General features: G+C 36.6%; 4 protein-coding genes and 1 pseudogene across 5 annotated transcripts; 2 read left to right on the top strand and 3 right to left on the bottom strand.

Moving 5' to 3' along the window:
• The first annotated feature begins 173 nt into the window (after positions 1–173).
• Positions 174–4,726, top strand: LOC104773927 (phospholipase D beta 2). Its single transcript, XM_087482047.1, has 10 exons — positions 174–1,079; positions 1,443–1,559; positions 1,634–1,828; positions 1,976–2,224; positions 2,630–2,698; positions 2,798–2,945; positions 3,273–3,421; positions 3,813–3,989; positions 4,072–4,269; positions 4,354–4,726. The coding sequence occupies exons 1-10, from the start codon at positions 189–191 to the stop codon at positions 4,645–4,647; spliced, it is 2,487 nt and encodes an 828-aa protein (XP_087338173.1). The 5' UTR covers positions 174–188; the 3' UTR covers positions 4,648–4,726.
• An 853-nt stretch (positions 4,727–5,579) lies between these two features.
• On the bottom strand, positions 5,580–7,398 carry LOC104737752 (uncharacterized). The gene is made up of 2 exons (XM_010458006.3): positions 6,708–7,398; positions 5,580–6,574 (listed from the first exon to the last, which is right to left on the bottom strand). The coding sequence occupies exons 1-2, from the start codon at positions 7,306–7,308 to the stop codon at positions 5,721–5,723; spliced, it is 1,455 nt and encodes a 484-aa protein (XP_010456308.1). The 5' UTR covers positions 7,309–7,398; the 3' UTR covers positions 5,580–5,720.
• Positions 7,399–7,416: 18 nt separating this feature from the next.
• LOC104737753 (subtilisin-like protease SBT4.14) lies at positions 7,417–11,272 on the bottom strand. Its single transcript, XM_010458007.3, has 11 exons — positions 10,790–11,272; positions 10,593–10,684; positions 10,407–10,504; positions 10,171–10,314; positions 9,947–10,052; positions 9,191–9,704; positions 8,990–9,087; positions 8,674–8,898; positions 8,467–8,575; positions 8,168–8,381; positions 7,417–8,082 (listed from the first exon to the last, which is right to left on the bottom strand). Exons 1-11 carry the CDS (start codon positions 10,901–10,903, stop codon positions 7,538–7,540), a joined length of 2,259 nt encoding a protein of 752 aa, XP_010456309.2. The 5' UTR covers positions 10,904–11,272; the 3' UTR covers positions 7,417–7,537.
• An 810-nt stretch (positions 11,273–12,082) lies between these two features.
• Positions 12,083–14,426, bottom strand: LOC104737754 (LOB domain-containing protein 30-like). Its single transcript, XM_010458008.3, has 2 exons — positions 13,913–14,426; positions 12,083–12,613 (listed from the first exon to the last, which is right to left on the bottom strand). The coding sequence occupies exons 1-2, from the start codon at positions 14,216–14,218 to the stop codon at positions 12,242–12,244; spliced, it is 678 nt and encodes a 225-aa protein (XP_010456310.1). The 5' UTR covers positions 14,219–14,426; the 3' UTR covers positions 12,083–12,241.
• Positions 14,427–19,763: 5,337 nt separating this feature from the next.
• LOC104737755 (LOB domain-containing protein 31-like) lies at positions 19,764–21,363 on the top strand (annotated as a pseudogene). The gene is made up of 2 exons (XR_015578403.1): positions 19,764–20,068; positions 20,700–21,363. The product of XR_015578403.1 is annotated as an LOB domain-containing protein 31-like (transcript).
• Positions 21,364–21,686: the final 323 nt, after the last annotated feature.

Here is a 21,686-nt window from a genome sequence, read left to right on the forward strand (position 1 = left end):
ATCTTTCTGTCAATCAGCCAACTGTGCCACCACCATCCCCCTCAGCTCCATATTTGCCTTCCCAGTCTTCTGGATCCTGGCAGGGGAACTTCTATGAACACCCAAGTCATTCAGATTTTTCATACTCAGGAAGACTAGATTCTTCTAGTCATGGTTATGCATCTGCTGGATCTCCACATACTCCTTGTATGCTCATTGTTCCCTTTGGTAAATCCTCCTTGAAGGTCCTCTTGCTGCATGGGAATCTCGATATATGGGTCTCTCGTGCAAATAATCTACCAAACATGGATTTGTTCCATAAGACATTGGGTGTTGTCTTTAGAAGCATGGCCAACATGATTGAAGGCCAGTTGAGCAAGAAGATCACAAGTGATCCTTATGTTTCCATATCCCTCGCTGGTGCTGTGGTAGGACGAACATATGTCATTAGCAACAGCGAAAATCCTGTCTGGCAGCAGCATTTTTATGTCCCTATTGCTCATCACGCTGCTGAGGTCCATTTTGTTGTTAAGGACAGTGACGTTGTGGGGTCTCAGCTTATAGGAATCGTTACAATCCCAGTTGAACAAATATACTCAGGTGCAAGAATTGAAGGGACTTACTCTATTCGGGACAGCAATGGAAAGCCTAGTAAACCAGGGGCAACTCTATCATTATCGATTCAATATACTTCAATGGATAACCTCAGTTTTTATCACAGCGGAGTTGGTGCAGGTCCTTATTACCAGGGGGTACCTGGAACTTATTTTCCTCTTAGGGAAGGTGGTAGTGTGACTTTGTACCAAGATGCACATGTACCTGATGGGATTCTACCGAGAATAAAACTCGGCAATGGAATGTATTACGAACATGGCAAGTGTTGGCATGATATGTTTCATGCCATTTGTCAAGCTAGACGTTTGATTTATATTACAGGCTGGTCAGTGTGGCATAATGTCAGGCTTCTTCGAGATAAAGAAGATCCTGCTTCAGAATGTACACTGCGTGAGCTCCTAAGATCAAAGTCCCGAGAAGGTGTGAGAGTCCTGCTTTTGGTTTGGGACGACCCAACTTCACAAAACATCTTGGGATACATGACAGTAAGTTATTAGAAATCTCAAGTCCGTTCTTCTTTATTGGTTGTGAAGTGCACATGTTAGTTTCGCTATAGGGTAGGAACCAGAACATCTTTAGAGACTCAAGAAGTCAACAGCTTTGGCTTCTTGAGTCTTATTGAGGTTCATTCCGTTTATGGTTAGTATACTTTTCCTTGTAATCCAGAATTCTTTTTGATGGGTTTAATCTTCAGTTTTATTCGAGTAAGTATGAGAAATGCCTGCTTTATGCAGAAATATATAAGTCAATAGAGATATATGTATCTTAGATGACATGGTTTAGTGTATGCGTATCTGTGGTGATTCATGTATGTTGTAGGTATTGACACAATTTGTTCACTTGAACAGGATGGGGTGATGGGAACCCATGACGAGGAGACACGCCGCTTTTTCAAGGACTCCTCAGTTCAAGTCTTGCTATGCCCTCGAAATGCTGGAAAGCGACATAGTTGGGTCAAACAGAGGGTACGTAGAACATGAATTTTTGGTCTTTTTCTTGGTTGAGGTATCCGACTTCTACTTATATTTTAGTCCATCAGGAAGTTGGAACCATCTATACACACCACCAAAAAACCTTGATAGTAGATGCTGATGCTGGAGGTAACAGAAGGAAAATCGTAGCTTTTGGGGGCGGACTTGATTTATGTGATGGCCGATTTGATACTCCACAACATCCGTTGTTTAGGACGCTGAAAACAGATCATAAAGGTGACTATCACAACCCCACTTTCACGGTATGTCTACTTGCCTTTCTAAACATATTTAGTGTAACTTTGGTGTCAAGTACTTAAGTAATTGTTAGCAAGATATATCCTTTAGTTGCTAGTTTCTTTTGTTCTGAATGGGAAAACCTTGACTTGGCGTACTAAAATGTAATTAAGGGTGATGTGTCGGGTTGTCCAAGAGAACCTTGGCATGACTTGCACTGTAAGATTGATGGCCCAGCTGCGTTTGATGTGCTGACCAATTTTGAGGAGAGGTGGCTGAAGGCTGCGAAGCCTCACAGAATCAATAAATTGAAGACATCGTATGATGATGCATTACTAAGGATCGACAGGATTCCAGATATATTAGGAGTTTTTGATGCTCCTACTGTTAGTGCAAACGACCCCGAGGCTTGGCATGTTCAGGTAAGCACTTTGGAACTCTTATTTTATAAAAGTGACAGATTGCGTTTACTATAACAGCAAGATGTAGATTTCATGACACTCTTGATCCCGTATATATTAATGTAAAAAGTTAGAAACCAACCATGGAGTCTGAATATTAGCATCTCGTAGCAGTTGTTAGCCTGTTGTTTTGATTAACTCTGTACCAATAATGTCTGGGATTTCTTTATCTTCTCTTTACGTCTGGCCATGATATAATAAATGGGTGTTTTGACCACTGTATCAGAGTTTTGTTCTGGCTAATTCACAAAGGCCATGAAAGATGCCCATCTTTAAGTTGACAATGCAAATTATATACTTTGGTCCACAAAAATTTTCCCAATTGAATTTGTTTCTAAGCTAATGGTTGTCTGGTTTCTGTTTTAGATTTTCCGCTCAATCGATTCAAACTCTGTGAAAGGTTTCCCAAAGGATCCAAAATATGCTACAAGCAAGGTGAGTTGAAAAATCAAAGAAAAATTGTGCTTTCATTATGATTTGGTGGACGCTTATTTGGCTGGGAAATTGATGGATAAAGGGATTTTGTTTGGATAGAATTTGGTGTGCGGTAAGAATGTGCTCATTGACATGAGCATACACACTGCATATGTAAAGGCCATTCGTGCAGCTCAACACTTCATCTACATCGAGAACCAGTATTGCATTGGATCCTCCTACGACTGGAATGCTCACAAGGACATAGGTTTGTTTATGTCTTTGTTTTCTCAAATGAGCTTGTGATTAGAGAGACAAAATTCGGATAATTTTTTCAAAAATACGTGTTTTGATCATTGTTTAGATACAAGAAAGAAGAAAACTTAGTTTGTGTAACAGTTGAGAATTAGTGGTACAGTATCTGATAAATGATAACCGGGGTTCCAAGTTGATTTTGACATTTCAGTCTTTTTAAAAAAAATTATTGAGTTGAGTATTGTTGGGAGCATTGATTCTCAACTTGTGACAATGGTCTTGATAACCTTGGTCATCTCTTTAAGGTTGTTTATTGAGCTCAGTGTTGTTTTTCATGTAGGTGCCAACAACCTGATTCCTATGGAAATTGCGTTGAAGATTGCTGATAAGATCAGATCAAAGGAACGGTTTGCTGCATATATTGTCATTCCGATGTGGCCAGAAGGAGTTCCAACCGGCGCCGCTACACAAAGAATTCTATATTGGCAGGTAATTCTAGTGAATATATATGTCTTTGCAAATTCTCTCTATCTCTCTTAGTCCATGTGACAATATTGATGTCATGATTTTTTCCTTGCATCTTTCGTTAACTGGTCAAATGATCATCTAAAGTAGAAATTAGTTTGATCTGATGTTGATTGTGCATGTTCTTAAATTTGCATGTAGTTGGGTGATTAGAGTCTGAGTCTCTTTCAGGCACACCTTGTTATAATAAAAGAGAATGGATCCAAGAATCAGACATGTGTAATTTTGTAGATCCAATTTGATGTTTTTAAAAAATCATATTGGTCCCTCCATTACTAGGCGTTTAGGTTTGTTTACACAGTTTCTAGGTGCTTAAAGATTTTGAAACTGAATGTCAAAGTTACTTTCCTTGTAGCACAAGACGATGCAAATGATGTATGGAACCATCTACAATGCTTTAGTAGAGGCTGGCCTCGAAGATGAATTCTCCCCACAAGACTATCTGAATTTCTTCTGTCTTGGAAATAGAGAAATGGTGAACGGAAATAACGAATGGGGAACAGGAAGTTCAAGCAACGAGAACACTGCTCAGGTAACCAAACCCAACTGCTTAATTTGCTACTGATGTTTCTGTCGTCGTTGAATGATGAGTTGTATTTGAAACGGTGTTATAGGCACAATGTCGAAAGAGCAGAAGATTTATGATATATGTTCATTCAAAAGGGATGGTTGTTGATGATGAGTATGTGGTAATTGGATCTGCAAACATAAACCAAAGATCAATGGAAGGGACAAGAGACACAGAGATTGCTATGGGAGCTTACCAGCCTCAACATACATGGGCACGACGACAGTCTGGTCCACGGGGTCAGGTAATCGCACGCAAAGATAATCCAAACATGCATGGTTTCATAGTCCGAGTCATTTCAAGAACATTTTCGACATCAATTTTGCAGGTATTCGGATATAGAATGTCGCTTTGGGCAGAGCACATGGCAATGTCAGATGATTGCTTTTTGGAGCTGGAGAATCTAGTGTGTGTAAGCAAGGTGAGAACAATGGCGGAGGAGAACTGGAAACAGTTTAGGAGTGAGGAAGTCTCGGAGATGAGAGGACATCTGATGAAATATCCGGTGGAAGTTGATCGGAAAGGCAAAGTCCGGCCACTTCCAGGGAGTGAGGAGTTCCCGGATGTCGGAGGAAACATTGTTGGATCCTTTCTTGCCATACAGGTGAATCTCACAATCTGATCTCAAAGCAGAGTTGCATTTATTTATGAATTGAAGATTGTTAAATTGTTTTGGGCGTAAGAAGAGCTTAATGTGTAGACTATAATTGATCAGGCACTGTACATAAACTATGATAATATCTTTGTTAATTAATTGCAGAATAGCGTGCTTCAACATGCAACGAGAGAAGAAATTGTTAAAAAGAGGAAGATCAGTACTATGGTGTTATAAAGGGATAGGGCTCTGTTTCTTTCTTCCCCATTATACAGTATTGTTTTTTAATATTGAGAGCTGTAGAATCCCTAAAAAGTAGCTACAAGTTCAGCAACAGAACTGCAAGGTTATATCAAACACACACCTCCTGCCGCCAGAAGAGAGCTTTCCCAAAGGAAGGAGTCTTCTTCAGGAGAGGAATAGGAAAACGGCCGGAAAAGGTTGTATCCACTCAAAGGAGGAGGGAAGCCTCTCGGATCGCATATGCCCAAAATATTAGCTGGGGGTGGATTCTTAGAGATCCACTGAGACATGAGCAACATGATGTCTGAGCTACCTGTTTCAGAAGAAACTAAAAGACTTGAGAGACTGTGTATTCATCATCCATTACAGTAGGAATTAAGACATAACTAAGGATGAGAAGATAGTAACCGTGGGGGGCGTGACAAAGATTGATTCCAGTGGAAGAGAGCGCTTCAAGGATGTAAGGAGGGACGTCTGTTAGTATGCCAACGGTGTTGATGGTGTGATGACCACAGTAGCCATGTAGCTCCAAAAACCGTTTAATGCAATATATATATATGTCTTTGCAATCTTTCACTTACATCTTTCCTTTTTGGAGCCGAAGAATCTAGTGTGTATTGTTATGACTTGAAAGATTGTTAAATTATTTGGGGCGCGCTGTACATAAACAAAGGGGCGCTGCACATAAACAAAGGTTGAAGTTTCTCCTCCTCAAGTTGATTGAAAACACAGCTTTGTTATATTGAAATGGAAATGAATTACATCAGCTAAATTATTTAGTGAACAAAGAAACCACATAATCCTAATTCTAACTAGAATAAAAGAAATCATATTACATCAGCCATGGCATTGAAGCTTCAGGTGTCATTGACAAGCTTTGGCCTGGATGTTTTAGGATCAATTTCAACTCTGAGACGAATTTCACGGAGTTGAGGCACATCCGCAGATCCTTGAATCTCCAACTCGGCGACCACTTGCTGGTTCTCTGGGTTCCCTTCCAGCAGATTTCTCACACACCACAATCCCCACTCTCTCAAGAAAGGGTTGTCATCATCTGTCACGCACTGCTGCAACATTAAAAAGAGCCCATCTCTCTCCCTGATCTCATCTTGTACCTCTTTCCTTCTGTAGGCGCAGTTCCCAATCACAGACACTATATCTCTCCTGAATCCTCTGTACGGACAGGGGTTCAATGAAGAAGAAGAAGAAGTAGGACTCTGGTTTAGAGCCCTCTTTATTGTTGTTGGAGGATCAAGTTTGCGAAGCAGATCAAGGAGGAGATCTATCAGTCCAGAGGACAAGAGCAATTCAACAGTATCAACTGAATCCTTGTTGTCCTTCTTGAGCTCTTCAAGGCTTCCTCCAGCGCAAGCATCCCTTATTATTACCAGAGAGTAACCCATTACATCTACTATAGTTGAACCCGTAGGAAGCTCGGATCTTTCACTTGAAGCAAAATTAAAAACGTCAACAGATTTCTTGAATAATCCTAGAACGGAAGAAGTTGTATCCTTAGGGATTGACACTTTTCCTATCCTCTCATTTGCAATATCAGAGACCATCCTCAAAAGAAAGGCTTGCTCTGATGTAAACCTGGTCTCATCTTCAGCATCCTTGTTGTACAACTTGGAGAAGAGCTGTGGGAAACAATGGTCTTCAACACAGATTCTCGAAACCAGTAACTTGAGCCAATAATCATCCACAGACCCAACTACAAACAAACAATTACAAAAAGATTTGGTTTTTTCAAATCAGACAAAGATCCTCTCAACTAAAATTTGGCCTCTCAAATCAGATATATATATATATATATATATATATATAATAAACAAACAAATCATTACCGGAAGATGAAGTCCGTATAGTTTCAGCAACGATGGTGAGGCCATCACTGGTGCAAAGCTGAGAAGCAAGCTCAGAGCATCCATCAAAGCAAGTATACAAAATCATACAGAGAGGATCAGAGGTCTCAAGCCTCCTAATCTTAGCGATTGACAAGAACCTCTCCGGGAAAAACCGAAGCCACACATCTCTCTGACGTTTCTCCTCGCCGAACAGTACAACGTTGGCTAGAACCTGCAACCCGAATCGAACAGTCTCGAAATCCTCCTCCTCCGTGGGTTTGGTTTTCTCGGCAAGCAAGTCGGAGACGATAGCAGAGCCGCCGTGGTCGACGAAAGAGTTTTGATTGGAAGCCTCGCCGGCGCAGAGGTTGCGGAGGACCTTGAGAGAGAGATTGAGATAGTGGCGGGAAGGAAGAAGCTGAAGAAGACGAAGGATATAAGGAAGGATAGCCTTGGAAGCGAGATCGGAGCGGCCTGAATCGGTCTTGGAAGACTCTAGAAGATACTTCAAGCAATCTTCTAGAGAGTAGGATAAGTCCGAAGCAATGAGCAGCGGCTGAAGCACCCCTTCCGGTACACAAGCTTCCTCCATTGATGACATCCCCCAAAGAGAGAAGAAGCTCAAGACAATGGCTTTTTAGGGTCTCACCCACCCATTGTGTTTAGCGTTATGGGCTCATAATGGGCCCAAAGGCTCTATAAGTTTTGGTTGGGTTAAAACGAACGAAATATATATATATAGACACAGTGGAAAATGGAGAAGATTGATTATTACATCGGTAAGTAAATGTTTATTGATGAAGATGTAATAAGATTCCTAAGTTCAATGATCAATCCGAACTAGGGCTGTAGATAACAATGGGGCTCCGGACAGAGTGACGTGGACTCTTCCACACGAGCAAGCCTGACACAATCTTTCCGGGACTCATTTGTTTGCCCTTCACCACCACTTTGAAGCTCCTCTTCTGTGATACCTTTGAGAACGTCAAACTCTGTGGCTCCACTGTTATTTCTACTCCTTTGGGTGCCCTCACGGTCACGTTGTACACTGACGACGCTGGTCCCACGTTGGTCACTCTCCGCCTGAACACAGCCAGTGTGGACGTTTTGGCAGATCTCAACGTCAGTTGGATTGTTGGGTAGTTGAGGGAGTCGTGGCCGAGTCCAGGGACAATGGAGGAACAGCTCACGGAGCGTGACCCCACAAGTGGAGCTAGAGTGGTTGCGTTGTAGCCTTCTCCGCACAAGAACTGAACATAGGACATGTCGTCCATGTCGTAGACTAAGCCAGGGCTAGCCGCTCGTCTTGGGTTTATTTGGCCTCCTCCATAAGCGAACTCTGCGTCCTTGTTCACTCTACTGCTTATCGGTTTTGCTGCCAAAAAAAAAAAAACAGAGAAATACATGTTTGTTACTGTTTTCTCTGTTTTCTATTTCCAAGAGAACCATAACCAAGTTACCTGAGGTGATGATGGCGGATTTGATGGCAGCAGGTGTCCAATCAGGATGAAAAGACTTGACGTAAGCAGCTACACCAGCAACATGGGGGCATGCCATTGAGGTACCAGACAGGATGGTGAATTTTGAGAATTGGGTGTCACCCTCTAATCCAGTCAATGATCTCTTGAGAGTGAAGGCCGCCAATATATCAATCCCGGGTGCAGCGATATCAGGCTAGAAATTCACCCCAAAAAAAAAATTATAGTACAAACATAAGACAAAGATCCAAAATTCTCTAGTCAGATCAGGTCATATGAACCTTGAGAAGGCGTGTTGATCCCGGGTTGGGACCTCTAGATGAAAAAGAAGCAACAAAGGGAGCAGGGACCGTCACTTGCCGGGTTTTCTGAATCACAGCCGATGGTGATCTGAGAAAAAAATAGCAAAAGCAAAAGATGAACACAAAATTGTTTTTCTCCCAAAAGGTTCCTCAGTATCCAAAAAAATAAAAGAAATCAACAAGGACCTTGTGGAGTTGATATAACGGTAGATGGCATCGCCAATGGAGCTATTAACACTTGTGGCTGGTGCCATGAAAATCTGAGCGTTATCAAGATACTGATCATTAACAATGATGGCACCAGCACCTCCATAGCTTTTAACAGTCGACTCCACACCACCTCCTCCCATTCTACACACCATCACTTTCCCTTTCACCTTTTTACGGTCCAAAGAATCAGAGAAGCAGTACCTTTTTTACGCATCATCAACAAACAAAAATGTCTCATTTTATAGCTCTTTGTGGTCTTATCATATATATATATATATATATTCAAATCTACCTGGCTAAGTACTTGTCGTCTTTGGTCTTAGCAGCATCAACACCACTAACAAGCGGATACGACTTGGCTTTTGGGTTAAACATGCTTATTCCCATCCCCTTTTTTTGCAATCATCAAAAATTTGAAAACCCCTTTAAAATTGAATATTTATCGATTTAACCCCTTAAATTAATTTTGGACGATTTTTAGATTTTTCCTTACAGAGAATGATTTGCCGTTGCCGAGATCTATCTTGCTCTTGAACGTCCGATCGATTCCGCTTGCCGCAACCGTCAGTATCCACGGCTCATGGTTCGTTACAGTCCCTGAGCTCGGTCCGTCATTCCCAGCGGACGCCACCGTTAGGATCCCTTTCCTCATCGCGTGAAACGACCCGACCGATATCGAATCGGAAGAGTAATCCGCTATTGGACCCCCGATAGAGATGGATATTATGTCCACACCGTCGTGAATCGCCGCCTCGAACCCAGCGAGGATGTCCATGTCGGCACAGCCGGATCTCGCCCAACAAACCTTGTACATCGCCAGCCTCGCCGACGGAACCGCGCCGCGGGCGGTACCATTTGCTATGCCATAGAGACTAGCGTTTGAGACTAGAACGCCGGCTACGGTTGATGACGTATGCGTCCCATGGCCGTCGATATCGATCGGTGATCGGATTTCGCCGGTAGGCACATTTCCGTCGTGCTTGAAGTACTTGGCGCCGATTATTTTGCTGTTCAAGTTTAAAGTTTCCAGTTAGAACCCTCATCGTAACGCATAATTCTTCTAAGCTCCCCAAACTTTTAAAATCGATCAGCCAACTCCTTCTTTTTTTTTTCTTTTTTTTTTGTTTAACAGTTTATTTATGTTTTCTCTAATGTAGTTTGGTTAATTAAGAATTCATGTTGCTTGGGAGTATCTAAAAGAAAAGAAAGAAAAAAATTAGAAATTGGTAATAGAAGTAATATATATTACTTGTTGCATCCGGTGAAATTTGTATAAGGTCCACACGATCCTTTCCATTTAGCCGGGGGAGGGCCGAGACCATGGTCTTGGAAACTCTCTGACTCTGGCGTTATTCCTGATTATTGTATCGGAAGGTTCTGTTAATTTTCATATCAATGTATATATGATCAAATCAAGCAAGCGTATGAGTTGAGTAAACAACAACATGCACAACATATATAAATTAAGAAGACCTGTATCAAGAACACCGATAATAACATTTCTCTCTGTTTTTACATGTCTTTTTGCTGTTAGAGGAAGTCCAACGAAATCCCATGATTTTGTTGTGTGGAGTTGGCGATATTCATTTCGGTACACACCAACAACTTCTTCCATCTCTGCACCATTTTTTCAGATTCTTATATATACTTTTCAATTTATATGCATGCATGAAAGTTCATTATTTTGTTATGACTATCAAGTGAATTACCCATCATCTTCTTGGCTTCATTTGGAGAAAGCTTAGCAGCAAAAGCATTGAAGGCTTTAGTGTAACTATGTACCTTTCTATCTCTTGCTTCTTCTTGGCTGTAGAAAGATTAGTCGATCAAATGCATGTTACGCCGCATTAATTTTCTTATAAAAATAAAATATATGTGTGAAATTATATATGTACCTTATATTCAAAGACGATAGAAGATTTATGTGTGTCTTGATAGCCTCGTCTGTATTATCCGGTCCATCTCCCAAGTATATGATATAGAAATCCTTTATTATAAATTAAGAGTTTCAAAAGTAAATTCTCCTTTGCAACATCAATTTGTTTTTTACAATCTAATAATGATAAACAAGCTGGAGTTGTATATTGTTTACCTTTGCATGTTCATCTTCGGCCGAAGTATATCCTGGTGATATCCAAAGAACTTCAAGAAGAATAATAATAAGAACGAGAAGATGATGATGACATGAATATTTTGACCTTCCCATTATGTTTACATGTATATGATAAGTTTGGTTATTGAGTAATGAGAAGACGACACATTCTCCTCTATTAATAGAGAATAAGAATACTGTATGTGCTTGAACGTTTAAGATTACTTATTACAAATGGAGAAATGTGAAAGAAAAAAAAAACAGATGAATTAAAGTGTTTAATCTCAGTTAATCCCAAGTAGACCAGACCACACATGTGATATTGTATTACTATAATAGAGTTTTTAATTTATCTTTTTTAAAAAATATTAGTTCGTATGGTGGGTGTCTTAGAAGGGAAACAGCGGTCGGTTGCTATATCTATAATTGTTTCTACTTTGGTGATAACATAGATTATACACATGCTTATAAGTCATTATATGCATATAGTAATAGGAAGTTGCAAATTGAGATAATCATAAGGTTTTTTTAAAAAAAGAAGGAAATTCTTGATTACTTGAATTTGAATTCAAGCAATTAAGTTTTTTACCATAGCAAGTCTTTAGTAATAGCTTTGAAGTTTTCCAATGGTGATATATTGTCTTGTAAGGCTCTATCACAATGTTTCTCTCTCAAGTATTACACTAATTAATTTATATATCATCAACAATTATATATTTTGCTTAGCTCAACCCTCCATTCGCTCACTCAGTCTCAACAGTGACATATTTGTAATCAAACAATTTGTTACTTTAAAATAAAAATCAGGTGAATTATGTTAATGCATGCTTCTAAAGATGCTGGTCTGAGTAGAAAATATATAGTGATAGTGGTGGACGACTACAAGAGTCTCTCGCACAGGCATGCTGCTCATGGAACCGGGTTGGGTGTACATATTACTGTTTGATAAACAAGACACTTTCGTTGAACCCATTTACGGCTCATAGTTAGGACTTAGTAGGAAACAAAAACAGAGTTAGGAGATTTTTACCAGTAGCATTTTCAAACCCTCCTCGCGTGAGCTTCTTCGGAGTCTAACGCCATAGATTAGTTCATCGAATCGAAGAGACCTAAACAACTAATTAAAATACAAAAAAAAAAAATCACCTTTGATAACTTCATTTTTTTTTTGTACTGATTGTTTTTCTGTAAACATAAATATGTTTGTATTGTACGTAGTCATTACATTACACCGGACGCGATGAAATATTTAAATTCGAAAACACAAAGTACATAAAAATGAAATGAAAAACATATTGCTAATACCATAGTTTTTATATTAACATTCCAGCCAACAAATTTAAATACGAATTCGAACAAATATATAAATATATTACAAGGAGAAACGTATGGCTAGCTAACTATAGATCTCTTAAAAAACGTCCAAATAAACAAACATTTGTAAAAATAACATCATTCTCGTTTTATCACTGTTGAGGCAGAACCACTGGTTCCCAGCGATGGCTGAGCCGGCATTTGTCCACCGTGAATAAACTCAGGCGCCAGTGCTTGGATCTCACCACCTCCGCCGATGATGCTGGACGATGACGGGACGCCGAAGACATGATCAGACGGTCGTGGTTGTTGCTGCATTGCCCACGTGGAGGACATGACCGGCTCGAAAAAGGAGGAGAGATCGTAGAGGGACGGCGATATCGTCGGGAGGTCCGTTATGGAAAGAGCCTGGAGAGATCCAGAAGACGACACCGGAGCCATTGGTTGTGGCAGCTCTAGAGTTGCTAAGTGTGCTTGTAGATATGAAAGCTCAGTTTGCAAACTTACCACCTGTTTATTTTATATATTTAACGGATGAAAAAAATTGATAATAATGCCAACAAACTCAAAAGAGAGATAAGAATCTAGATAATGATATTTCTAGCAATATTTAATAATTGGAAGAGTTTCCGGATTCGAGCAAATGTTGATGATTCAATAATGCCAACAACACACGACAGGAGTAATTGATCAATCAAGAACACCGATTTAGAAATATATATGCGGAATAAAACAATCTAATAATAACACAAGAGACATTGTACATAACACATATAAATATATAAATGCTTTGCTTGTGATATTGAAATTATCCTTCACTAACATCAATTTATAGGATGCGTTTGTATGTGTACGCATATATGAAAGTACCTTTTTTTTTTGAAGGATGCTTTAATTTGGGAATAAGTGTAAAACAACGTGGTTGTTGCGAACAGAGGAAGATTTGTCATCTCACTCAATGGGTTGACTTGGAAAACAACATTGTAAACATTCAACAAACCTTGATTTACTAGTACATATATATGCTAAATGATCCTTTACTTACTAGCCACTTAAATACGACAGTAGACAATATGTAATCAGGAAGAAGAGACAAGTTCTCATATGTTATGTAACTCATATTGGATGATGTGGAATACATACATATACCACATAACTTTCCTAACAAACTCCCATTGCTAAAAATGTATATCAAAAGATCGGCTTGTTCTATATCACCTACATTTAGACTCAGAGACACGTCACTTAAAACAAAGACACCATAACTTTACACAAAAGGCTTTATCAGAAGAAAAGAAAAAAGCCTTAATTCTGAATAGAACAAGACGATCAAAAAGACCATGAAGTCATGAACCGAGTCGTGAAATTTTAGGTGTTAAAACTTCTCTTTAGAGTTGGTTTTCGATCAAGGCAAAAAAAACTAATAATAACAAATCGAAGAAGTGAAGAAGTGATGAAGAACACATCGGAATTAAAATTTTCGATGCATGCTTAAGGAAGGGTGATTTGCATGAGAGGAAACGACAACCAGAGGACAGCTAAGTAGATGGGGAAATTAAAAGGACTAAACTTGTACTTTAATTGAACAGTAAGTCAATATGCAAAATTATGAAAAAAAAAACAAGTTTAAAAAACAATAATTTTAACAACCAAAAAAAAATTAAAACACAATTACATAGAAAATGATAAAAGAATTGATCAACGTGACGACATTAGAGACAGAGATCGACTCAAAACGGTTGCAATTTCCCATCATGTATAAGAAACTAATCATATAATTAAACGTTATGAAGAGAATAGTTAATGAACCTGTTGCTGAAGAGAGACGATGTGAGAGACGCAGCCGTAAATAGGGTCTCTGAGACGAGCCTGAGCCTCGAAACAGATTGAAACGACGGCGTCTGGTCGTTTATGCTCGGGAATATGGAGGAGGAGTTTGGAGACGTTGCTAGCTCCGAACACCTTGTGAACCGCCGCGAAGTGCGCCGCCCCTTGCTCGAAGTCGAAGTAAGGCGCGAAGATGCAGCCAGCGACGCACTTGCGTCTCAAGAACTTGCACGCGCCGCAAGGTCCTCCTCCTCCACCGCTGCTGCTAGGGTTTCCACTACTGCTCATCCTTCTTTTCTTTTAGTAGCTAATTCGTGATTAGGGTTTCGAGATATATGGAGTTAATTCATCGAGATAAAAAAAAAGGGAACGTTTGGGAGAAAAGAAAAAGGGGAGAAGAAGGAGATCGGACGTAAACAAAACTAGGGTTTGGTTGTTGGTAATTGCAAATATTTTCATTTCCCCCCACTAATACTTATTTAGTAGATAAGAAAGTAAAATAATATTAATAATTTAATTAGACTTGTTATTACCAAAAAAAAAAAAAGATTGTTAAGACAAAAAAAAAAAAAAGCCTTCAAAGCCACGCGATGGAGCGTACTTGTCTCGTGTTAAGCTCTTTGCGTGAAGCAAAACATTCCATATCTCTCAACTTCTTCGATGTTATTCCCTTTCCTTCACTTTTCTACTTCTCGTTTTATTTTAGACTTGTTACAATATAATCGGTCCACACAAATACTATACAATTGCATCTTATGGTATATTTATATATATATACACAATTGTATTCTATATTTTAGAAAGTTAAATTTAGTAGTATATATTACAAATTATTAGTTTTGCATATTAATAGTTATATTAACATGAGTTTTAAATTTATATAATTTTTTTGGGCGGTAATTTTGGTACAATAACTTTATACTAAAGATGTAACGGCTCACGCCTATGCGTTATTTTCTTCTGTTAATCAATATTTTATCAACATTTGGCAACATATTAAAAAATTATACGAATTTTTTAATATTGGATTCTTTTCTTTTTTTCAAATTTTATTTTAGTTTTGATATTTCTTTTGTCGTGTATGACATGAACATGCATATTGTCAGATTTAAATTCAAGTTCTAATACGAAGACAAATTACATAGTTGTTAGTGAAACATAATATAATTGCTTAAAAAAATCGTAAAATGATTATAAAATGGTGAATAGTTAGATATTAATTAATTGATCATATTTTTTTGAAAAATATCTTAAAATAATAGTAAAAAAAGTTTTATGGACGATTATAACACACATTTCATAAATTTCTAAAAATATTATTATTTAACTGACACATTACAATATTTTGAAAATTATTTTTTTGAATTTTTAATTTATATTTAAGGTCTAATTTTGCAAGATATGAGTTAGCATTTCGAGTTTAAGATTTAATATTGAAATATAGTTTTATTTTTGGAATTTTAGTGAAGATGTGTTAAATTTGGAAACAAAATTTATTTTGGTGATATTTGTAAGAATTATCTTATTTTGATTTCCTAATTATAACTCTAATAGATTATTATTGATATATAGTAAAATTAATTGCATGTTGATGCTACATCTATCAATAAAGAGAGATGAAGAGAAAATGCAAATTTCCTAAACAACTAGATTTATTAATATACGATCCGGTAATGATTGTACAAGCTAAAAACTTGGTAATAAGTAGGCTATTAACGGAAGGGATTATTGATGTACACAATCTAGTCTATGTATTTTGGTCAGAGAATATATCATGATGTTACTCGATATTAGATTATTTTTTTTATTTTTATTTTTTATTTTTTTTTTTATCGATATTAGATTATATTAGGATACAAAATAGGAAAATCCGATTAATACATAATGCATAAAATACTTGAAACTTCTAAAAGTACAAGATATATGTAAATATATATATCCTCCCTACCAAACTCATCAGTGCCGTATCAAAAATATCACACGATACTGTAAATGACTTAAAATTTGGTGACGGCTAGATTGATCAAATCCACGTGTATAATAATAATGTATCACATAGCTCATAATGATATAAAAAAAATAAAAAGTGACGATTACGACGGTCCATATAATTTAATCACACCAAAATGAAGGAAGTAGCAACTAGCAAGTGAGTCAAGCTAAGCTAGTCGGTACAACAGAACCGGTGATCATCAGAAAGAATATAGAGACGAAACCGGGACTTTGCAAGAACCGGAGTAGTATGAAGATTCGCCACGTGTCGAGTGTGACTTTATTATGAACGTAACCGTTCTGTACAAACCAGTGGCGCGTGGGATCCACTTTTGCTGTAACGCTCCCTTTTATTTTAATATATTTAATAAGACTGCAATTACTGTACAAGACTTAAAAATTAATTTAATTAATTTACCTTATAGTAAGGACTTTTTAGGATGACTAGAAGGAACGGTAACAGTTGTTATTAAACAGTCCGCCTCTTGTCCAATCCTTGGTACTTTCTGTGCGACACGTGTCCTCTTATTCTACTCCTTTCCTCACCGCTTGCGTACGCTAAACAACAACAACACTGTTACATTAGCTAATAATAGGCTAAGTTAATAAGTAAAATACTCATAAGGACAACCATTTCATCATATTCATTATTACCCTAGGCTGTATAATAGCTGCTAATTAAGAATCCAGAACAGGATAACGTATACATTATATTCAAAAGGTCCAGCCCATTTAACGATAAGGCCCAACATTGGGAAGTTACTAGGGTCAGCATCTTGTCAAATAGAGACACATGACAGTGACTGACTGAGGTTGTACTTGCGGCGAAGCAAACAGTGATCAGTGTCATGTCGGTGTCTGACTATACGATTTGTAGACAGAAGAAGCAATAGATCTCTCTCTCTCTATTAGACTAGCATGAAAGATGTTTAGAAGACTCGCATCACTCACTCACTCACTCACTCACATATTTCTATTAATATTTATACACACGAGTATATATTAAAAAATTACACACGAGTGTGGAGAGGCATCGCACGTGTGGGTGAAAGGAAACCTGCGGCGGTGTGAGAGAAATAGTAAAGATGAGACGTCAGCCAGCAAGCAGCTAAGTGTGTTTGCACAATCACACAAACCATTTCTGTTTGTCCTTTGCATACATATTACATAATTGCACAATCCGCTATGCCCTTGCTTCCAAGCTTTACCCATTAATTTATGAGATATTTGGCAAAATGACACCTTTTTCAAACATAATTAGGAATAACTTTTTCAAACATAATTAGAAATAAGATACATTTACTATTTATAATTTGAAAAAACCACATTTATCATTATTTATCTATTTTCTCAGCCTTTTTGCCGTTAAATAATCTTTTAATTACATTTATACCATTTTATTTCTTTTTTCTCTCCATTTCTTGATTTTTTCAAATAATTATTAATGTAATTTTTTTTAGAAAACTTTTTCAGTACAAAAAAAAATATATTTTTTCTTTAAAATTTGATATAAAATTTAATATAAATTTTGTTTAATAATTTTTAAATATATTATATAAAGTATATCTTTTGTATTCATACACATTATTAAGAGTACAGATATGTGTACATATTATTAAAAATACAGATGTGTGTACACATTATTAAGAGTACAGATGTGTACACATTATTAAGTGTACAATTGTAATTTTTACAAAACTATTGCAGTACAAACATTTGTACAGACATCTAGAACCCAAAGAATTAAACAAATTACATCTGTACACTTAATAATGTATACAGACATCTATCTTTTAATAATATGTACACACATCTGTACTCTTAATAAGGTGTACGGGATACAAAATTTGTAAAAACATATTTAACATTATCAAATAAAATCGTCAAACAAAATGCATATCAAATTACAAATAAAAAAACATATATTTTTATCTATCTTTCAAATTTTAAAAAATAAATTTTAATTAGCCAACATTTTTGTTTTAGATTGTTAGAGCATATAAGAAAGAAGAAATTTTTATGAAAAAATAAAAAATAAAATCAAACCAACTTCCTCTTTCTCCTATTTTTCATTTTCTCCCTCTCACTCTCTCTTTTCTTTTTTCCCAAAACTATTGACTAAGACCTTTTAGTAATGTTTTTTTCTCCCCTGAGTCTCGCTCAAAATTCTATCTCTACCATCTTCTATCTCAGAACACCCTCTTTTTCTATTATAAATAGTGTATATATGTTTTAAGTTTTATTGACAATTAAGTTTCAAGAACATACTAAAATTCTAACAAACCTTTAATTTACTTACTAGTTTCATTCACTCGTTACTGTGATAAACCCACCCACCACACACCTTCGCTAACATCCGATTAGAGTACCTTAACTGAACCCACCAAGTCTTCCTGTCCTCATCATTATTCACAAGTCACATCTCATTAAGCTGGTGTGATAGTTATAGATTTTTAGACGTTAGAAAATTGTTCTTTTTCTCTCAACACGATCGATCTTTTGAGGAAATGATTGCTAACTTATTATGAAGGGGGTCTATCTCTGTAAAAATCTTATGTTATATATGCTTTCACTGTTTTCTAAATTCCATAAATAGCTAGTTTCTTGTGTAATCTATATTATTATTTTTGAAGTACATTTTGTGTTATACCTTTGAAATTTTGGTTATTTAATTTATTTTATTTACAACATTAACCCCTAAAAAATTTCCAAAACTAACATTAATACAGATTTCGTTTCCTAAATATTTTACATTTCATTCCAACTAAATAAAAACAATAATCAATATGGAAATAGAAACTATCATATATTTAACTACACATTTTGTTGTGTTTTGAAGATATTCTATATCTGAATCATTCGTAAATAAAGATAACAACAATTTGATTCTCATTTGTTTTCCAAAACCTGTGAGATTTTATTATTAACGTAAGAAAAAATTCGATTAACATTTAATTAAATATTATAATTAACATATATAAATTTAAATAAATTTTTAATTATTATGAATATGTAAAACTAAAAAGTTTAAAATACTATATGATGTGGTTATATAGTAGATGAGTTATAAAGATGATATGTTGGAATTAATAAAATATTATTATATTTATGTTAATACGGGTTAAATCCTCATTTAATTATTTATCAACACTACTAATATTAAAATATTTGACATAAAATCCAATTAATTTAACTAAGATTGGGTAAAATGATTAAATCATTAGGAAAAATGTGACTTAATCACAACATATAAATTAGTTATTATGTATTTAGATCCTTTATTTTTTGTTATAATAACTAAAAATCAAAATAGAATTTCAAACACTAAACAAAACAAAATAAATATAACAAACAAATAGTTATAAAGTGTATTGCAGGTTAAAAAAATAATATAAATATTTATTCGTATAACAACCAAAAAATTTAATTATTTTTCTATTTATAAAACATTTAATATTTAATAAATAGATACAACATAAATATAAATTATAATAAAATATAGAGAAATAATTAAATTTAGTTTAAGTTATTAACGACAGATATGTTCAGAAGCAATGAAACACACAAAAGGAATAATAGTATATGTATATTATATGCACATGGAAGAAAAGAGGAAGAAGTTATAGGCAAGAAAATGAAATGATTATAAATGACCCACCACCAAAAGCAAGACATGATTTTCTTGCCTGACACGATCCTCTATGTTCCACATTAACTAAAACACACATTTATCTATAAAACAAACCTATCCGTATCTCTCTCTATACGTCTATTTGGATTTGGATTTATATAATTGGTCGGCGACGACTCTGCTTCCCAATAGAGAAAGTTACGTCTTGAGTCTTGACAGAGAAGATGAGCGGGAGCACCACCGGCGGTGGAGGTCCGTGCGGCGCATGCAAGTTTCTCCGGCGGCAATGCCTGTCGGAATGCGTTTTCGCTCCATACTTCGACTCGGAGGAAGGGACGTCTCATTTCGCGGCCGTGCACAAGGTTTTCGGGGCGAGCAACGCCTCGAAGCTCCTCATGATGATTCCGGAGAGCCGAAGATTGGACGCCGTAGTCACGCTTTCTTACGAGGCATTGGCTAGGCTTCGCGACCCCGTCTACGGATAAGTTGGTCTCATCTTCGCCCTTCAACACCAGGTATTCGTATATCTATATGTAACCTTACCTAATGATTTTATTTATATTAATGTACATGTTTGTTGATCTATATAAAGATTTACAGGGCATGCATGCGTGTACTATTATGCAGTTCACCATAAAATAAACTCATTCTATAACGTATAAATACTATATGATGAGATCACATCACATATTAGCAGCATGTTTTAGCCGCTTACAGTTCCATTTATCGCATCTCGGTTTCTTGTTTATTAGTTTTGAAAATTGCATATAAAACCCCATTTAAAGTTTTTAAAAGTGTCATAAATTAGTTTATGTGCGTCTTCCCAAGAATTCGTTTGTCCAAAACAGAGGTAAAGAAAAGTCAAATACTATTTCAATCTTCTTCGTGGTTGTACCTTTCCTACTTTGTCATCTTTAAATACGTCAGTTGAACTTGAACAACACAGTTTGAAAGTTTTCTTCATAAATCGTAAATAATCGTGTCAACCTGTAGTCCGAATGCATGTTTGAGTTGGGGTATTTATTATAGCATCCATGTAGCAAACAAGAAACATACAATTATTATGCTATACGATCATAACTAAACTAATCTTATACTAGTATTATTTTTATAATTTAATGGAACCTGCGTCCCGTATGTGAACAGGTGATGAATCTACAGGCGGAGTTGGCTGACGTACAAACTCAACTCTCAAGCTTACAAGGCCTTGTTCAGGGGAATCCTCAAAACAATTCAGCGACGACAGAAGCAGCCTCTTCATTTAATGAGCCACTCATTGCTTCTGTCGTGGATAACAAAAGCAATGTGTCATCATCGTCGTCGTCACACATTAATTGTATGCAACGACAACAAGCAAAAGAAGAGTCAGGAGAGTCGGTGGATCTGAGCACATTGTTAGGCCTGGAAGATCCAGCAGAAGAGGATGGTGATCTCAACGCTCTTGCCCGTGAGTTCGTCTGCTCTAAGTATTTGACCGGAGGCCAATCTTCTCCGATCAAAACCATATGTTAGTATTAACTAGTTAGGGATCTCTTCTTGATATTTTGTACTAACAAATATAAAAAAGGGCGTTAGTAGGATTCTATTGGATATGGGATTGCAGTGCAACTCACATCTCACGCAAGACGTCGACATGACACCCATGTCCCCTCCCATCAATAGTATAATTTTTTGAATGAGAAAAAATAATTTGGTCGAGTAAAGAAAAATTGTAATACATAGTGCAACGTGGGTAAGCAAGCCAGGCCCAAATGTTGAAGGCCCAACACAGTGGCCTAATTGGCTTCCTAAATGAGTCTTGCTTGCTTGCATAGTTGCATCCGCCCCATTTGTCCTTTTTTTTTTTTTTTTTTTTTTTTTTTTTTCAAGTCTTGAAAACGTTCATATTGTGAAAAAGAAGAAATCAATAATCATTAACGTTAATCACACTTGTGTTGTTGTCTTGTTGGTATAATGTATTGGAACGAAGGAAAGGGTAATTAAAATAATACAGGAGTAGTTTATAAATAAAATAATGGTGAAGGTGGTCTCGAGACCTCGGAAAAATAATTAGAGGGAAATAAGTAGAGCGTTGACACGTAATGATGACCCAAAAGCTTTGCTCATGTGCCGTGATCCTAACGAGATACGCTT

Source organism: Camelina sativa, chromosome 13 (genome assembly GCF_030686135.1).
Source record: "Camelina sativa cultivar CO46 ecotype springtype chromosome 13, ASM3068613v1".
Lineage (NCBI taxonomy): Eukaryota > Viridiplantae > Streptophyta > Magnoliopsida > Brassicales > Brassicaceae > Camelina > Camelina sativa.